Source organism: Mauremys reevesii, linkage group 9 (genome assembly GCF_016161935.1).
Source record: "Mauremys reevesii isolate NIE-2019 linkage group 9, ASM1616193v1, whole genome shotgun sequence".
NCBI classification, from domain to species: Eukaryota; Metazoa; Chordata; order Testudines; family Geoemydidae; genus Mauremys; species Mauremys reevesii.
Window position 1 is genome coordinate 32293733 of NC_052631.1, and position 15707 is coordinate 32309439.

General features: G+C 42.8%; 2 protein-coding genes across 5 annotated transcripts in view; one reads left to right on the top strand and one right to left on the bottom strand.

Annotated features, from left to right (window-relative positions):
* Positions 1 to 10125, bottom strand: part of FBXO36 (F-box protein 36) — a 64938-nt gene extending 54813 nt beyond the window's left edge. The window contains exon 1 of the mRNA XM_039487421.1: positions 9816 to 10125. Within this exon, the coding sequence (XP_039343355.1) occupies positions 9816 to 9911 (96 nt within the window). The 5' untranslated portion in view covers positions 9912 to 10125. The remainder of the gene's footprint in view (positions 1 to 9815) is intronic.
* A 200-nt stretch (positions 10126 to 10325) lies between these two features.
* Positions 10326 to 15707, top strand: part of TRIP12 (thyroid hormone receptor interactor 12) — a 167600-nt gene continuing 162218 nt past the window's right edge. For all 4 annotated transcript variants that reach the window (XM_039487403.1, XM_039487404.1, XM_039487405.1 and 1 more), the window contains exon 1: positions 10326 to 10473. The gene's annotated coding sequence lies outside the window, so the exon portion shown is untranslated. The remainder of the gene's footprint in view (positions 10474 to 15707) is intronic.

The window sequence follows — 15707 nt, forward strand, 5'->3', positions numbered from 1 at the left end:
AGATCTCACAAAACTAAGTGATGTGGCAACAAAATGGCAAATTAAATTTAATGTGGATAAATGTAAAGTAATGCACATTGGAAAAAACAACCCCAACTATGAGGAAAGATTAAAGAGGCTAGGACTCTTCAGCTTGGAAAAGAGGAGACTAAGGGAGGATATGATAGAGGTATATAAAATCATGAGTGATGTTGAGAAAGTGGATAAGGAAAAGTTATTTACTTATTCCCATAATACAAGAATTAGGGGTCACCAAATGAAATTAATAGGCAGCAGGTTTAAAACAAATAAAAGGAAGTTCTTCACGCAGCGCACAGTCAACTTGTGGAACTCCTTACCTGAGGAGGTTGTGAAGGCTAGGACTATAACAGTGTTTAAAAGAGAACTGAATAAATTCATGGTGGTTAAGTCCATAAATGCTATTAATGGGTAAAGAATGGTGTCCCTAGCCTCTGTTGGTCAGAGGATGGAGATGGATGGCAGGAGAGAGATCACTTGATCATTGCCTGTTAGGTTCACTCCCTCTGGGGCACCTGCTAGATGGACCTTTGGTCTGACCCGGTATGGCCGTTCTTATGTTCTTATTTTTCAGTTAGGGGCATTTGAAATCTGAAGGAAATTTTGCCATAATCCAAAGAATTATCATCCTTGCCTGGCAAATTCTGCATAATTTTTGGGTAAAATCTGAGAGCTTTGTAAAGCAAACTCATCCAAAAAAATAATTAAGTTAAGTAAATTATTTGTACAATAAATAAATAGTTTTAAATAAAATTGATCTTTTTATTTAACCTAGTTTTTAGAAGGTTTTTAAGTAAATGATCCTCAATCTCACTTGTTTTCTACTTGAGATCTTCCCTCACACACAGTAAATAGTCTGTCCTCTCCAAATCTTCCCTCTGGTTCCCTCTCCAGACATCTTCCAGATTGCCCTAGGCCCTCCATCTTCCTTTCCCATCCACAATCAGGTGCTGAGAATCCCCCAACATCAAATATTTGATATTCTATTATTTGCAGTTTGATTCCTACAGAAGATCTTTTCAAATGATTCCAGCTACTCTGTATGTCAATGAAGATGAGCGGCTGCCACACAGCGCCCCAAGAGATGAAGGGCAGCCCTGCATGCAGCCTCTCACCTCAGTTTCCCTTCTGAAATCCCCAAATAAACTCCACACAGGGTTTTTGCAGTCCAATCACAACCACGCTCCTTAGCGTCTAATTTATTAACTTAAAGTTCAAAATTTAACACAAAGGTCTTCCCTCCAGCTGGGTACAGCCCAAACTCCCCATGTCTTCCTGCCTTAACAGGTTACTCCCAGCCCTTCCTACTTAGAGCAATTCAGCTGATCTGTCTTCCAGGCAGGAGCCTCTCTCACTCTCTGCAGTCTCTCTACAGGCTCCTGAACTTCCCTTTTACTAGATCCACCTTCTGCTCTTTACAGGAAATTGCCTGACTTGCTTGGCCCTAGGTTCTCCAGTCCAAGGGCAAGCCACTGTGTTAGAGTCAAAATTATTAACCAATTAGTTGCTGGTTAGCAGAAACATCCATCTAACATGCTTGAGTCAAAGTGGCAAGATTAGGTTTTAAGAACTAACACTTCTAAGAGCCTCGAGATATGAAGGGAACATTCAGCTATTGTTTAAGTCTGCTGATTGAGATTTTCAGAAATGCTGAGCAACTTTCACTGATTTTTTCCCTACTTTTAAAGAACAGGTAGGGAGAGGGATAGCTCAGTGGTTTGAGCATTGGCCTGCTAAATCTAGGATTGTGAGTTCAATCCCTGAAGGGGCCATTTAGGGATCTGGGGCAAAAATCCATCAGGGAGAGTACTTGTCCTGATGTAAAGGCAGGGGACTGGACTTCATGACTTTTCAAGCTCCCTTCCAGTTCTATGAAATAGGATAGGTATGTAACTGACTCACAACAGGTTACCAGTGATGCCTACTCTTGTGGTTTTATCACAAGTCAAGCTTTCCTCACCAACTATGAGGAGCAGAAAATTATTTTTTTATAAAATGAAAACTGAAATTCTCATGTAATCACATGACTACAAGAGCTGGCATTTAAAAAAACCCACACTAAATATTGCAAGACTTGCAATAAAATTACAAAAGTTAACAACACTGCACTTAGAAATTATTGCAGGATTGGGCCTTATTTAAAACACAACAAATTGGTAACAAACAATAGAAGGTAAGGAGGAAGGAGAAGAGCAACAGCAATAAGAGTACTTGGTTACACACACTAGCTATTTGTCCAACTTGACAGTTCTGAATCTGTTTTTTTGTTAAAAAAAATCTGGGCATTGATCTCCTGCTGCACATGTAGGTGTGCAGGTATGTCTTTGCTAGCATGCAGTTATACAGGGAAATTGTATGGGAATATTTGGTGAAACATAAAAGTTGTTCCATAAGTACTATGTATTACTTTTATGGCTAAGTGGTTAAACATTTTACCAACATGAAGCAATCCCATGCCTAGTCAAGCACTTGCTAATGGAGTGTGTGACAGGTGTATTGTTAATTATATGTTGAGTAGATCATTCTCTGGTTACATTCCTAGTGTTACAATCCTCATTTTCTAGTCATCAGGCCATTCCCTAAGGGACTTAAGCACCAGACTACTGTTTGTCCTTGCTTTGTGTCTCACCACACTATCCCTACCATCTGAACCTTTTCAAATCCTACTTTTTCTTCATAGCCTATTATCCCCAATACAACAATCAAATTTTATTCCTGGAACTTCTAAGTTTTCCTATTTCCAATTATGTTCCTTTAATGTGACTATCATATACTTTGCTGCCACCCACCATACCAACAGATGTTAACTCTATCATAGTTTGTAATCAATGCTAGACAAATCACTAACCAGAAGTTTGATCCTACTTACCAACAGAACAAGCAAGATTTATAGAACATGCAAAGTGTGGGGTGCATGAGAGGGAAAGCGTGAATCAATCCCCCATTCCAGAGAGCAGTTTTTAGGGTAAAACTAAGAGAGACAAAAGATACGTCCTTGTCTACACCAGGGAATGTTACAAAACATTTCCAACCCATGCTACGATCAGTTCCAGAAGAAGTCCTAGCGTAGACAAGGCTTCTTTGGCCAGACCTTATTTTTACCACTATGTTATTTAAACCTGGCTCTTGGAGGCAAATAATCCTGTCCTGTCCTCCACAATAATGCAAAGCACTCTTAAGAATGGCCACACTGGGTCAGACCAGTGGTCCATCTAGCCCCGTATCCTCTCTTCTGACAGTGGCTGGTGCCAGATGCTTCAGCGGCAATGTACAGAACAGGGCAATTATAAAGTGATCCATCTCGTCGTCCACTCTCAGATTTGGGCAGTGAGAGGTTTAGGGACACACAGAGCATGGGTTTGCGTCCCTGACTATCTTGGCTAATAGCCATTGATGAACCTATTAGCCATGAATTTATGTAATTCTTTTTTGAACCCTGTTATACTTTTGACTTTAACAACAACCCCAGGCAATGAGATTGATTGTGCATTGTGTGAAGTACTTCCTTATGGTTGTTTTAAACCTGCTGCCTATTCATTTCATTGGGTGATCCCTGGTTCTTGTGATATATAAAGGGGTAAATAACATTTCTTTATTCACTTTCTCTACACCATTCTTAGATTCATGATTTTATAGACATCGATCAAATCCCCCCCTTAGTCATCTCTTTTCTATGCTGAACAGTCCCAGTCTACTCATATGGAAGCTGTTCCATATCCCTAATCATTTTTGGTGCCCTTCTCTGTACCATTTTCAAATCTAATGTATCTTTTTTTGAGATGGGGTGACCAGAGACCTCGGACACAATTGCAGTTCCCTGTAGGTTTCTTAGCCTAATTCAGGGCATACTACGAGAAAGTGCCTCTTGGCAAGGACCCGGCTTAGTGGCGGGACTTTCCACTCCCCCTACGGCCGGACAAAGACACCTCCCCAGGGATGCATTCTTATACACCGATACAAACAAGTTACACATCACACCTGACGTATTGAGGTACAACCTCTCTACGTAGCAAGTTACAACCCTTCTACGTATTAAGGTGCCGCCTTCTACCTTGTACATGTTGGTTCGAACAAAACAACTCTATTCATCATTTTACCCTTTTGCCCCTGTCATTGGGATGGGTCGGCCTGTCCTCCTGTTATCTATGGAATGTTTTAGTATAATATGTTCTAGTACTATGTTTATTTTTTGGTATGCTAGGTGAATATGTATTTCAGCATCAGCCCTTTTCGTGCCAGCTTCTGTGAACCAAGCCGGCCTCTGGCTCACAGCTTAACTTTGCTTTTTGTTAGCAAAGTCTTGTTCATTACTTCAGTTCAGGCCTTAGGCCTCATAATAGGCCTTTATCAGGGCCTGCACTTACTACAGTCAGTAGTATATTCCTACTAATATTCTTATTAGTCAAGCATGCAATTTCTATCCATAGAGATTTTATGGTACAGTTTGAGTCATTTAAGATTTTTACTATATTTGGCTCTATGCTTGTCACATATAGTGCACATATAGCGCCACTCCTCCCTCCTACCCCCACCAGCACAACCTATTCTGTCACTCTTATCTATTTTGTACCCTGGTATTATTGTATCCCATTGATTATCATTGTTCCACCAAGTTTCTGTGGGTATGTCTACACTATGAAATTAGGTCAATTTTATAGAAGCCCATTTTTAGAAATGGATGTTATACAGTCGATTGCGTATGTCCACACTAAGCGCATTAAGTCAGCGGAGTGCGTCCTCACTACTGTGGCTAGCATCGACTTAGGGTGCGGTGCACTGTGGGTAGCTATCCCACAGTTCCCGCAGTCTTCACTGCCCATTGGAATTCTGGATTAAGCTCCCAACGCCTGATGAGGCAAAAACATTGTCACGGGTGGTTTTGGGTATATGTTGTCAGTCGCCCCTCCCTCCATGAAAGCAATGGCAGACAATCATTTTGCATCAGATACCAGGGCATTAGAAGAGCACAGCAAGGCGTGCTGCACATCAGAGAGGTTTTGAAAACTAGTTTCATGACTGGCCAGGCTTCGGTGTGACAGTTGTGTGTGTTTCTCCTTGATGCAAACCCGTCACCTTTGTTGATTTTAATTCCCTGTAAGCCAACCACCCTCTGCCCTTCGAAATAAAGTAACTAGAGTTTTGAAACAATGCATTCTTTCTTTATTAATTTAAAAAAAAAAGAGATAATGGACAAGGTAGCTTGGGTGAGGTGGGGGAGGAGGGAAGGACAAGGCCACATTGCTTATTGTAGCCACACTAAAAATCAACCTGTTTGAATGACAGCCTTCTGTTGCTTGGGCCATCCTCTGCAGTGGAGTGGCTGGGTACCCGGTGCCTGCCCGCCCTGCATTCTTGGGCGTCTGGATAAGGAGGCTATGGAACATGGAGAGGAGGGTAGGCAGTCATACAGTGGATGCAGCGGGTTTCTGTGCTTTGTTGGCTTTCCTGCAACTCCAACAGATGCTTCATCATGTCCATTTGCTCCCCCAACAGACACTTCATCATGTCCGTTTGCTCTCCCATTGGTCTCAGCATCGCATCCTGCCTCCGCTCTTCGCGCTCACTTAATTTTTTCCTGGCCCTCTGCCACTGAATACCTCCATGCATTAAGCTGTGGCCTATCAGTGCGGGAGGACTGTATAAGCTCATGTCAACACAAGTGCATTTTTTTCACCTTCTAATCTGCGACAACCTCAGAGATGGAGATGATGGGGGAGCGTAGAAACATTCTACTCTCTACGATTCTGGGGGGACTGCATGGTCACCTGTGCTGCTGAATTCGCCACGCTGAACAAACAGGAAATGAAATTCAAAAATTCCCAGGGCTTTTCCTGTGCAGCTGGCTAGTGCATCGGAGTTCAAAGTGCTGTCCAGAGCGGTCACAATGGAGCACTCTGGGATAGCTCCCAGAGGCCAATACCATCTATTTGCATCCGCACTACCCCAAATTCGACCCAGCAAAGTCCATTTTAGCGCTATTCCCCTCGCCGGGGAGGAGTACAAAAGTTGATTTTAAGAGCCCTTTGGGTCGATGGAATGGGGTTGGTTGTGTGAACGCATTCATTTTTAAATTGACCTAATGCGTCTAAATTCGACCCCCATAGTGTAGACCAGGCCTGTGATGCCTATTATATCAATGTTGTCATAAGAACATAAGAAATGCCATACTGGGTCAGACCAAAGGTCCATCTAGCCCGGTATCCTGTATTCCGACAGTGGCCAGTGCCAGGTGCCCAAGAGGCAATGAACAGAACAGGTAATCATCAAATGATCCATCCCCTGTTGCTCAGTCCCCGCTTCTGGCAAACAGAGGCTAGGAACACCATTCCTGACCACCCTGGCTATTAGCCATTGATGGACCTATCCTCCATGAATTTATCTAGTTCTTTTTTGAACCCTGTTATGGTCTTGGCATTCACAACATCCTCTGGCAAGGAGTTCCACAGGTTGACTATGCATTGTGTGAAGAAATACTTCCTTTTGTTTGTTTTAAACCTGATGCCTATTAATTTCATTTGGTGATCCCTAGTTCTTGTGTTATGAGAAGTAGTAAACAACACGTCCTTATCTACTTTCTCTACACCAGTCATGATTTGATAGACCTCAATCATATCTCCCCTTAGCCGTCTCTTTTCCAAGCTGAAAAGTCCCAGTAATATTAATCTCTCCTCATATGGAAGCCATTCCATACCCTAATAATTTTTGTTGCCCTTTACTTAACCTTTTCCAATTCCAATATATCTTTTTTGAGATGGGGTGACCACATCTGCACACAGTATTCAAGATGTGGGTGTACCATGGATTCATAGAGAGGCAACATGATATTTTCTGTACTATTATCTATCCCTTTCTTAATTATTCCCAGCAATCTGTTCGCTTTTTTGACGGCTGCTGCACATTGAATGGATGTTTTCAAAGAACTATCCACAATGACTCTAAGATCTCTTTCTTGAGTGGTAACAGCTCATTTAGACCCCATCATTTTATATGTATAGTTGGGATTATGCTTTCCAATGTGCATTACTTTGCATTTATCAACATTGAATTTCATCTGCCATTTTGTTGCCCAGTCACCCAGTTCTGAGAGATCCTTTTGTAGCTCTTCGCTGTCTGCCTGGGTCTCAACTATCTTGAGTAATTGTGTATCATCTGCACATTTTGCCACCTCACCCCTTTTTCCAGATCATTTATGAATATATTGAATAGGACTGGTCCCAGAACAGATCCCTTGAGGACACCACTATTTTTACCTCTCTCCATTCTGAGAACTGACCATTTATACCTACCCTTTGTTTCCTATCTTTTAACCAGTTACCAATCCATGAGAGCACCTTTCCTCTTATCCTGGGGCACCTTACTTTGCATAAGAGCCTTTGGTGAGCGACCTTATCAAAGGCTCTCTGAAAATCTAAGTACACTATATCCACTGGATCCCCTTGGTCCACATGGTTGTTGATCCCCTCAAAGAATTCCAGTAGATTGGTGAGGCATGATTTCCCTTTACTAAAACCATGTTGGGTTGGGTTAAACCTCATTGAAACTGCTGGATATTAACAGCCACCCTTCATTTGGGGGAAAATGTAAAGAACAATTGAGCTACTTTATAGTATAGATGGATGAAACAATAGGGGCCTGTGCCCAGAACAAAGCCGCATCTAAGGCTGGAGTAGGTTTTAGCCATGTGGCAGGAGGTCCCTCTGTGATCTTGGGGGCAGGGTTTGATTGGACTCGAGTGGTGTGTGTTACACGGAAGCAGTGATAAACATTACAGAAACAGACACAGAAAAGAAGACAGCAGAACAAGGAGTCAGAGCATGGCCCTGAGTCAGAGCATGGCCCAAGAGAGAGCGCTTTTTGTGTTAAGCGCTGGCTAGAAAAGGACTTGGAATTGTGAGCAAAGTAACTGTCTTGCTGTTTAATTCCTGCTGTGTATAGGGAAATAGGAATTTGTACATTTCTAGTAAATAAACAGATTACATCAAAGAAATACCTGACTCCATCATCAATTTCTCCACCCAATTGAAACAACTGGGGCCAGATATTGCCAAAGTGCTCAGGGGGCAACAATATATATTTTTTTAAAAATGGCAGAATGTAATTAACATTTTTTAAATCACCTTAGTCAGACACCCAATGTTGAAATTTCAGCCTCAAAACAAAATTTTTCAGAAAGCTATCAAGTCCAAAAGGAAATTGTAACTGACACTCTTGAAATTTAAATTATTTTTGTTGCTACTTTTGACTGGTATACTTTCATATTCATTGAAAAAAACAAACCAACAATTATCTATAGTGCCACTTTTAGAAGGAAACTAATAGCTTTGAAGAGATCAAAAGAAAAAGCATGTGGGACATAAAGATCAAAGCTTAGAATTGTATTCATTTTGGAGTTATAGATTCAATTTTGGTTTGCTTATTTTACAGGCCTGCCAACTCTCACCTAACTGGAGGGAAGGCATCTTTGTCATTTTGGATTAGTTTTAATGACATATAAAAAGTATCTCCTTCTTGTGACAAAGAATTTGGCTAGGTGTTTCAATGAGACCATTAAAATCTCATTTAGTATATTAGTTTTGAAATCTCACAACATTAAAACTGATACACACAGCTTGAGACAGAGCTCAGTATTCATATATTGCACCTGCTCTCTCCATGCAATACCTTCACTTTCAAGATCAATCCTAGTCAAATTTAGGGTAAACATGAAACAAAACTGAAGTAAATCTTTAAAGAAGTGGAAATTAATCCCATCATTTGTGGGGGAGACTCTCTTATGGAGATTAATTTTAAAGCAGTTTTAAGGCATCAGTTTTACTCGTGTGATAAAGGATTTTGCAGTATGTTTCAATAAGACACTTCAAATCTCACTCAGGATTATTTTGAACACTCTTTCTGGACCACCCTTGGACATTAGCAGAGAAATAAGATTCTAACTAACCTGCCAAAGAAGTGTCTTGACATGTATTATCTTGTAAGATTATGAAAATGTATTGGCTTCCTGTCCCAAGACAGGCAGATTAATTCTTCCTAGCTATTCACTTCACTTTCTGGAGGGATATTTCAATACTGATTTGCCTGTAGATTCAGTTTATTCCAGCTCCTTTAAAACTTGCTTTTCCTTAGGAAAAGCATTGTGACTTTTCTCAGCATTGTGTTGTTTTCTCTAATCACTGGATCACTTATTTGTGACAGTCTTTGACGGTCCCTTAATTTGTTCTATATTTTTTGTCACGGTCACAGTATCTCATGCAACTGTGAAACGTTTTCAAGGTTACTGAATCATCACTCTGCAACACCTTTTCATACTCAGTTGGTGACTTTCTCATTTTACCCCTGAAGTCCTTACTGGGGATATCTTCCAATGCGTATTGGATCCTCAGACCTCACATGCTTTACATGAACTACTACTCAGGTCCCATTCAGTGATGATACCCCCACTTCCCTGGATACTTGAGCAGTGAGTTTTCCCCCAGGCAATGCTTTCCCATACATTCACAAGCACGTTTCAGTGACGCTTAGGAATCCTATGTGCCCTCCGCCGCTCTGGACCCACCTTTGGTGGTGTTTCCCCACCCGCATCCCAGACTCCTAGTCAACGGCCTTTGCCAGGATCCCCTCTGGATCCCGACCGGTGACAGATCCGTGGACCCTCCCCAAGCTTCGGGTTGCCCCGACAGCCCGCTGAGTTGCCTTATCTGCGTGCGAACCGGAGCAGCAACAGCCCGGTGGGCGGCGGGCAGTGGGATGGGGGCGCTGACGGAGGCCACGGGCAGGGCCTCCTTCCCTCGTTCACCCACCTCCTTCCGGGTGACGATCAGCTGGTAGAAGTCCTTGCTGGGGGCCGGGGCCTGCGCGCGGGTCTCGAACAGGTTCTCCTGCAGTAGAGACGCCATTTTGGGACGCTGGCAAGAGGTGACTATGGCAACCAGGAAGGGGCGGGCATCACGAGAGGTCACTGGGAGCCCAGCCCCCTCTTAAAGGGGCCGGGTGGATATTAACGCTCTAGCCCAGCAGGGTCTTCGCCCCTGCGGCGAGGAGGGTCCCGTACACCCCTTAGTTGGTAAAAACAGTCCCTCCAGCCCCGCTGACCTGAGGGGAAATACTTGCATGGACCCAGGGGTGACGACCCCGGCGGAAGGATACCGCTCGCTAGGCCAAGAAACGCCTGGCAGCGCAGGGAACCAGGACGAGCAAACCGCCGGTCCAGGGGCTTCGCGGGGGGCGGCCAGCCGGCCAGGGGGAGCGCATTTAGGCAGGGGGGACGGGCAGAGGCTGCGGGCCCCGTTGTGGGGTTAAGTAGTCCCCAGCCTCCCCCTGTGCCACTGGAAGGGGTTCGGCTGCGGAGGCGGACGGCGCGCTGGTCGGTGCTGCGGCTTCAGCTGATAATTGAAGGGAAGGGAAGCTGCTGCTGGGGTGGCACGGAGCGTCTGCGGAGGCCGCATCGGGACAAACTAGGTACATGGGACCCCTTCCCCTTTCCTGGGTACTGAGGACGTGAGAGGGGGTGCTGGGCCCCCTCAACTGCCCTAGGCTCCCTTGGTCAGGCCTGTTGTGTCACCCCCGGGATGAGCTCAGCTGCCCTTCCCCGTCTACCCGGGGCAGGGGGGAGGGGAGACGCGCCATCCTAGGCATTGTTTGTGGGAGAGGGAGTGCTGGGGCCTGGGGGGAGGCGTAATGATCGGGGGAGGGGGAGATGCTACGGGGGGCGGGTGGAAGGGCCGAAGAGGCCCTGGGTTTAATAATGGGATTCGGGTGGTGAGGCCCTCACTGAGGAAGGGGAAGGGATGAGGGGGTGGAGGTGGTAGAAATGGAACTGACAAAATGGCCAAGCAGCCACTGGACGCTGACTTCAGTGCACCCCCACCGCCCCCAAAATATTAACTTGGGGGTTGGGGGAGAGAAGCTGCCCCCAATACCTGCCTCACACAATGATCCCGACAGCCTGGAGCCCCAAGGTGGAGGACTTTCCTCCGCACCAGCTACGACTAGCTCCGTGGCCTGGGTAGTTTCTAATACAAAAGGCTAGTGTCAGGGTTGACGCTACTGAACCCGATTTGTATATGCCTCCCCCCCCGATCCCCCTTTCCCTGTGGCAGTTATACTTTTATTTTTTAAGGAGCTATCGAGTTTCCTTTTTTATAATAGCAACAAAAATCCTAGCCGGGGAAAGAAAAGGCAAAATAATCAGCCGCCGTCCATATTTCCCAGGCGGGGGGGATAGGGTGTTGATTCGAGTTATAATCCTGTAGTGGGTAGTCAGTATTGTTTCCACCCGCGTCGGTTGAGAGCTGATTCTCTTCCCACCTCCCCCCCCCCCTTTTTTTTTCTTCTTTTTTTGTTGCTTTCAGTGAAGTAACTAGTCCCTTGGTCCTGCCGTTTGTTTGCATAATGTTCACACGTAAATTCTCTCTTTCCCCGTCACCCCCTTCACTGCTAGTCCCGTGATACCCTATCTGTGAGAGTGGCTGGGTATTGGGGAGCCGTGAAGATTTTTTTTGTGGTGCTCACAGCACTCGCGCCGATCCCTTCCTAGCTGCTGCCCTGGCTGTCTGGGGCTGGTAAACAAACCGATGCCGGGGCTTTTACCAGACCTGCAGGCCCATCTTCCTGCTGTTCAACTTTTTTATTGTTCCCCCTCCCCCTGCCTCCTAATGCACTGGCTCATCGGGTTTCTCCGCAGTTGAGTGTTTTAAGGGATCGGGAGTCTGAAAGTCTAGACTGTGAACCGGAAAATAATAGGGGGAAGAGTGGAAAGTTGTGTCACGGGCTTTGGGGAAAAAACATAGACGTATGGAACAAAGGTCCTCCCTGAAATGGAGAGAGAGAGGCCTGCATGGGAGGCCCGATTGTGTCGCATTTACACAAGGGGAAAGAAATGAGAGCTTGGCATTGGCCTAAATTCACCTCATAAGTCTGGCATACAGTTTGGAAACGCCTTTAGAGTGCGTTCGGTTTGTTTTCAGGGTGGTTTTGATATGTGCAGCCATCCACTAATCATCCTAATTCAGAGTGAGTTTCATTGTAACCAGTCTTCTTTCTTCATCCTGTTCAGCAGCAGTATTGATGCAGTGGATTTAAGGCCACATCATAAAAATTTACTGAAACAGGGTGACTTTCTGAATTTTTCAATTTGAGAGCATAAGCTTAAATTTATACTTGAATATTGAGTTTCATGGAGTTCTCAGGGCTGTCATCTTTTGACAAGGCAACTTAAATAAGGGATACTGAATTGAGAAACACAGCCAAATCCTTTATCACAAGAGAACTTAAAAAACTAAATTAAAAATACAAAATTAACTCTTTTTCCTCAACGTTAATACGATTTGTTTTGTCTCTGTGCATATATGTACAGGTAAAAATATCATGTATAAGTCAAGCATCAGCTAACAATCTTATAATTAAGGATGTTGTTTCCACTGTGTACCCTATTTTCTTTTTTCCCCCTCCTCCCCAGGAGTTCTGAGATTTGGTGGCTGTCATTAAAAAGACAACTGAATTCTCAATATTTATATTCTTAATGAATATTTTTTAAAGTGTCTGATATGTTTAAAGTTAAACTGTCACTTAACATTAAAAGGCTAAAATTGTCAGATGAGTACAATGAGCCTAAAAGCAATATTTTAGTGAGTAAATATTGTAAAGCAATCTATTGAGACTGTTAATTACTAAGCAGTATTCAGAATGGTCTAACAAACTATGTGGTAAGCTTTAACTTTTATTTACCACACTTACTAAATTTCTAAAAGGCTCTCAGCTATGGACTTCAAGTGCATGTACATTTATGTTCCTTGTATAAAATGAAAACACTTCCTCCAAAACTTGCTGCATCCACAAAGCCTCCCATCCTTAGAAGCCTCAGGAAAAGAGATGGGCTGGTTCATCATTTCACTCCCTGATTGTCAGACCAACTTGAGAAATGAATTTGCATTGCTGTTGCTCTTGAGAGAGCATAATCTCAAACCTCAAGATGATTAACATTCAGGGGCTGTGAACAAACAGCTGTTTAAGACACCACATTGACAGCTTCAGCACAGCAAAGACCCCACAATTTTCAGGATTTTATAGATCAGTTAATGCTCTTCTTTCAGAGGAAAGAATGGAATCAATTAAGTGCTACTCCAGCCAGGGACCACAGGCTTGGTGCCAGTGTTTTATTTCTGTGAACAGATTATTTATCTCTTCAAAACTAGACCCTGAAAGCACACTAAGATAACGTTTAGTCTGATGAAGCTTCCAATGCAAGGAAATGTCTAATTGTATCTAAGATGCAAAGTCTTGGATAATAAAACATGAATTGCAATATATCACCCACTGTTTAGAGGCTTTTGCAACATCTTGGCAGAAAAGGTTTAAAAAAATCAGCTTTGAGTTTTGTTTGCCCCTATTTTAGCTGTCAGATCCTTGAGGCCTGTTTACACTACTAATATAACCAGTAAAATAATCTGGCTGTAGAACAGTTCTTCCATTAAACCATGTTATCTAGCTTAGTTGGCTAAGGTGTCTCTGTGCTATATGTTTTGATTCAGGATTCCATGATTGTTTGTATTTTTATGGTAGATGGGGCCTAAATACAGCTTTGGTAGTTTTGCTAAACAGTAGGCTGTAACAACTAAGGATTAAAGGTTCCAAAGGCTAAGTAACATAACTTTTAACCGCCTAAGAAACCTATTAAATGGTGGGTACCGCTTGTCATGATTTATTTACATTGTAACATGCTACAAAAGAGATCCTCTTTCTGCTATTTCAGTGATGCCACACTGATACAGATTACGAAGACACTTTTCTATAAACCAATAAACATAACTTAGGCCAGTAGAGCCTCGTAATATCTCAAGAGACATTTTTTGTGGTAGGGTAAGATGGGCTCTTAATGTGAGGACAGTGTAATACAGTGCATGTCAGCTGGTCAGGAACTCAGGAGACCTGGATTTTGTTCCTTAGTTTAACTTCTGCCACTGGTGTACTGGATCCCATGGCAAATCATGTCACCTTTCTGCTTCAGCTTCATTACTTGTATAATGGGGCCAATATTTAACTTCTTTATAAACCTATTTGAAATCCAGGAGTGATACCTGAGTACATGTCCATTGTAGATTACTTAGCAGTAGTAGTTATGAACTGTAATTGTCCTTTCCTGGATCTGCTGATGCTCAAGGAAGGCGGTGGCACTGTTGTATCAAGATTTCATGGTTAAGGGGTCTTAGATTTGTCTACATGTTTTGAAGTAATTTTTATTATGAATTAGCTCTTAATATACATGTAGAGCAGTATATTATACCAGTAAGTGAATCAGTTACATGTTTGAGGATTTTCAGAGCAATAGCTAGCTGATGGTTCTTGTATCTGGAAAAGCTGAAAGTGGCATGGGCCTAGTCTTTAGGTACTCCTTTCTTCTTTGAATTCCCAGCTTCTGCAATTTACATGAAGTCCTATGTTTCCTATGGTAGGAAAGTATCTTCACTTCTCACGCTTGAGAATAAGCATCTGTTTCTGATAAAACAACTTTCTGCCAAAGAAAATTATGAAACAAAAGCCAGTGTTAAAACCTGAAATAAGCAGTATTCTGTAAATAGACCATTTCTAGTAACATTTCTTTGATATCAAATGTGCTGTCAGTTTTAAGAGCATGACTTAGTTAACTAGTCTCTTTAAATGAATGGTATTCAGGTGCTTGTGGCAATCAGTTTTGTGTGGACAAATATTTTTCCGTCCAGCCATATAATAGCCCTTTCTTATCTGGTTGGAAGAACTTGGCTGCTTTGGCTATGCAACTGTGCAATTAGTGGGATTGTCTTTACTTCCATCTGGCAACTCCTGTTTTAGCACACATAATCAAATTGTCTATGGATAGGGAGTCTAGTAACAATTTTTTGCCATGTGCTTACTGAGGCCAGTGATATTAATCTCTTGCATATCACCCAGTACAGCATTCAGCCATATTTGTAATGTGTATAAGGAGAGGATTGATAGCACTATTAATTAGCAGTAGTATCAAGATTATTGGAAAACAAGGCACAAAGTGGCTGACTTCAATTCAAGACACACTTACTGAAAACATTGGAATGTAATATGAAACCATGTTGCAAATACTGTACTTAACTAATATTCTCATATTTTGAGCTATGCATCATTTTTTCTGTTTCCCATCATCCCAAGCAGATATGGTTAATTAGTGCTTGGAAAGCTAGTTTAAGTATTGTCTGGTAGAGCTGTTGGAATTTAGTATTCAATTAGAAACTCCATAATAGCGTTTTTGTTTTTTTTTTACACCAGAAGGCAAAGTTCTGAATTTGACTGCATCCACACATTTGCAACTTCTTTTACCAGGTGTTCAGTCCCTACAGCTTACAAAATGACACATTATCTTGGTGGCTAATAATATAGCTGGTGTCTGTTTCTTGGGTGGAGAGGGGGGTGGGCAACACATCTGCAAGCAACAAAATTTTACAATAGTGAGAAGAGGCTTATCTTTAGTACATTTGGTGGGATGCTTGTACATTTGGTGGGAGTGGGGTGAAGGATTCTTACTGTCCATGCTGAACAGACAGAGTACTTTTCTAAGGTCTTACCAGAAGACTCAGTTAGCCCTTCATTCTTCTCCCTCAGAAGAATGAAAGGCTAAGTCATCCTTCTGGGGTTTTGAACATGGGGTTCCAGAAAGTATTGGTATTTGGAAGTGGAGGCTGAGG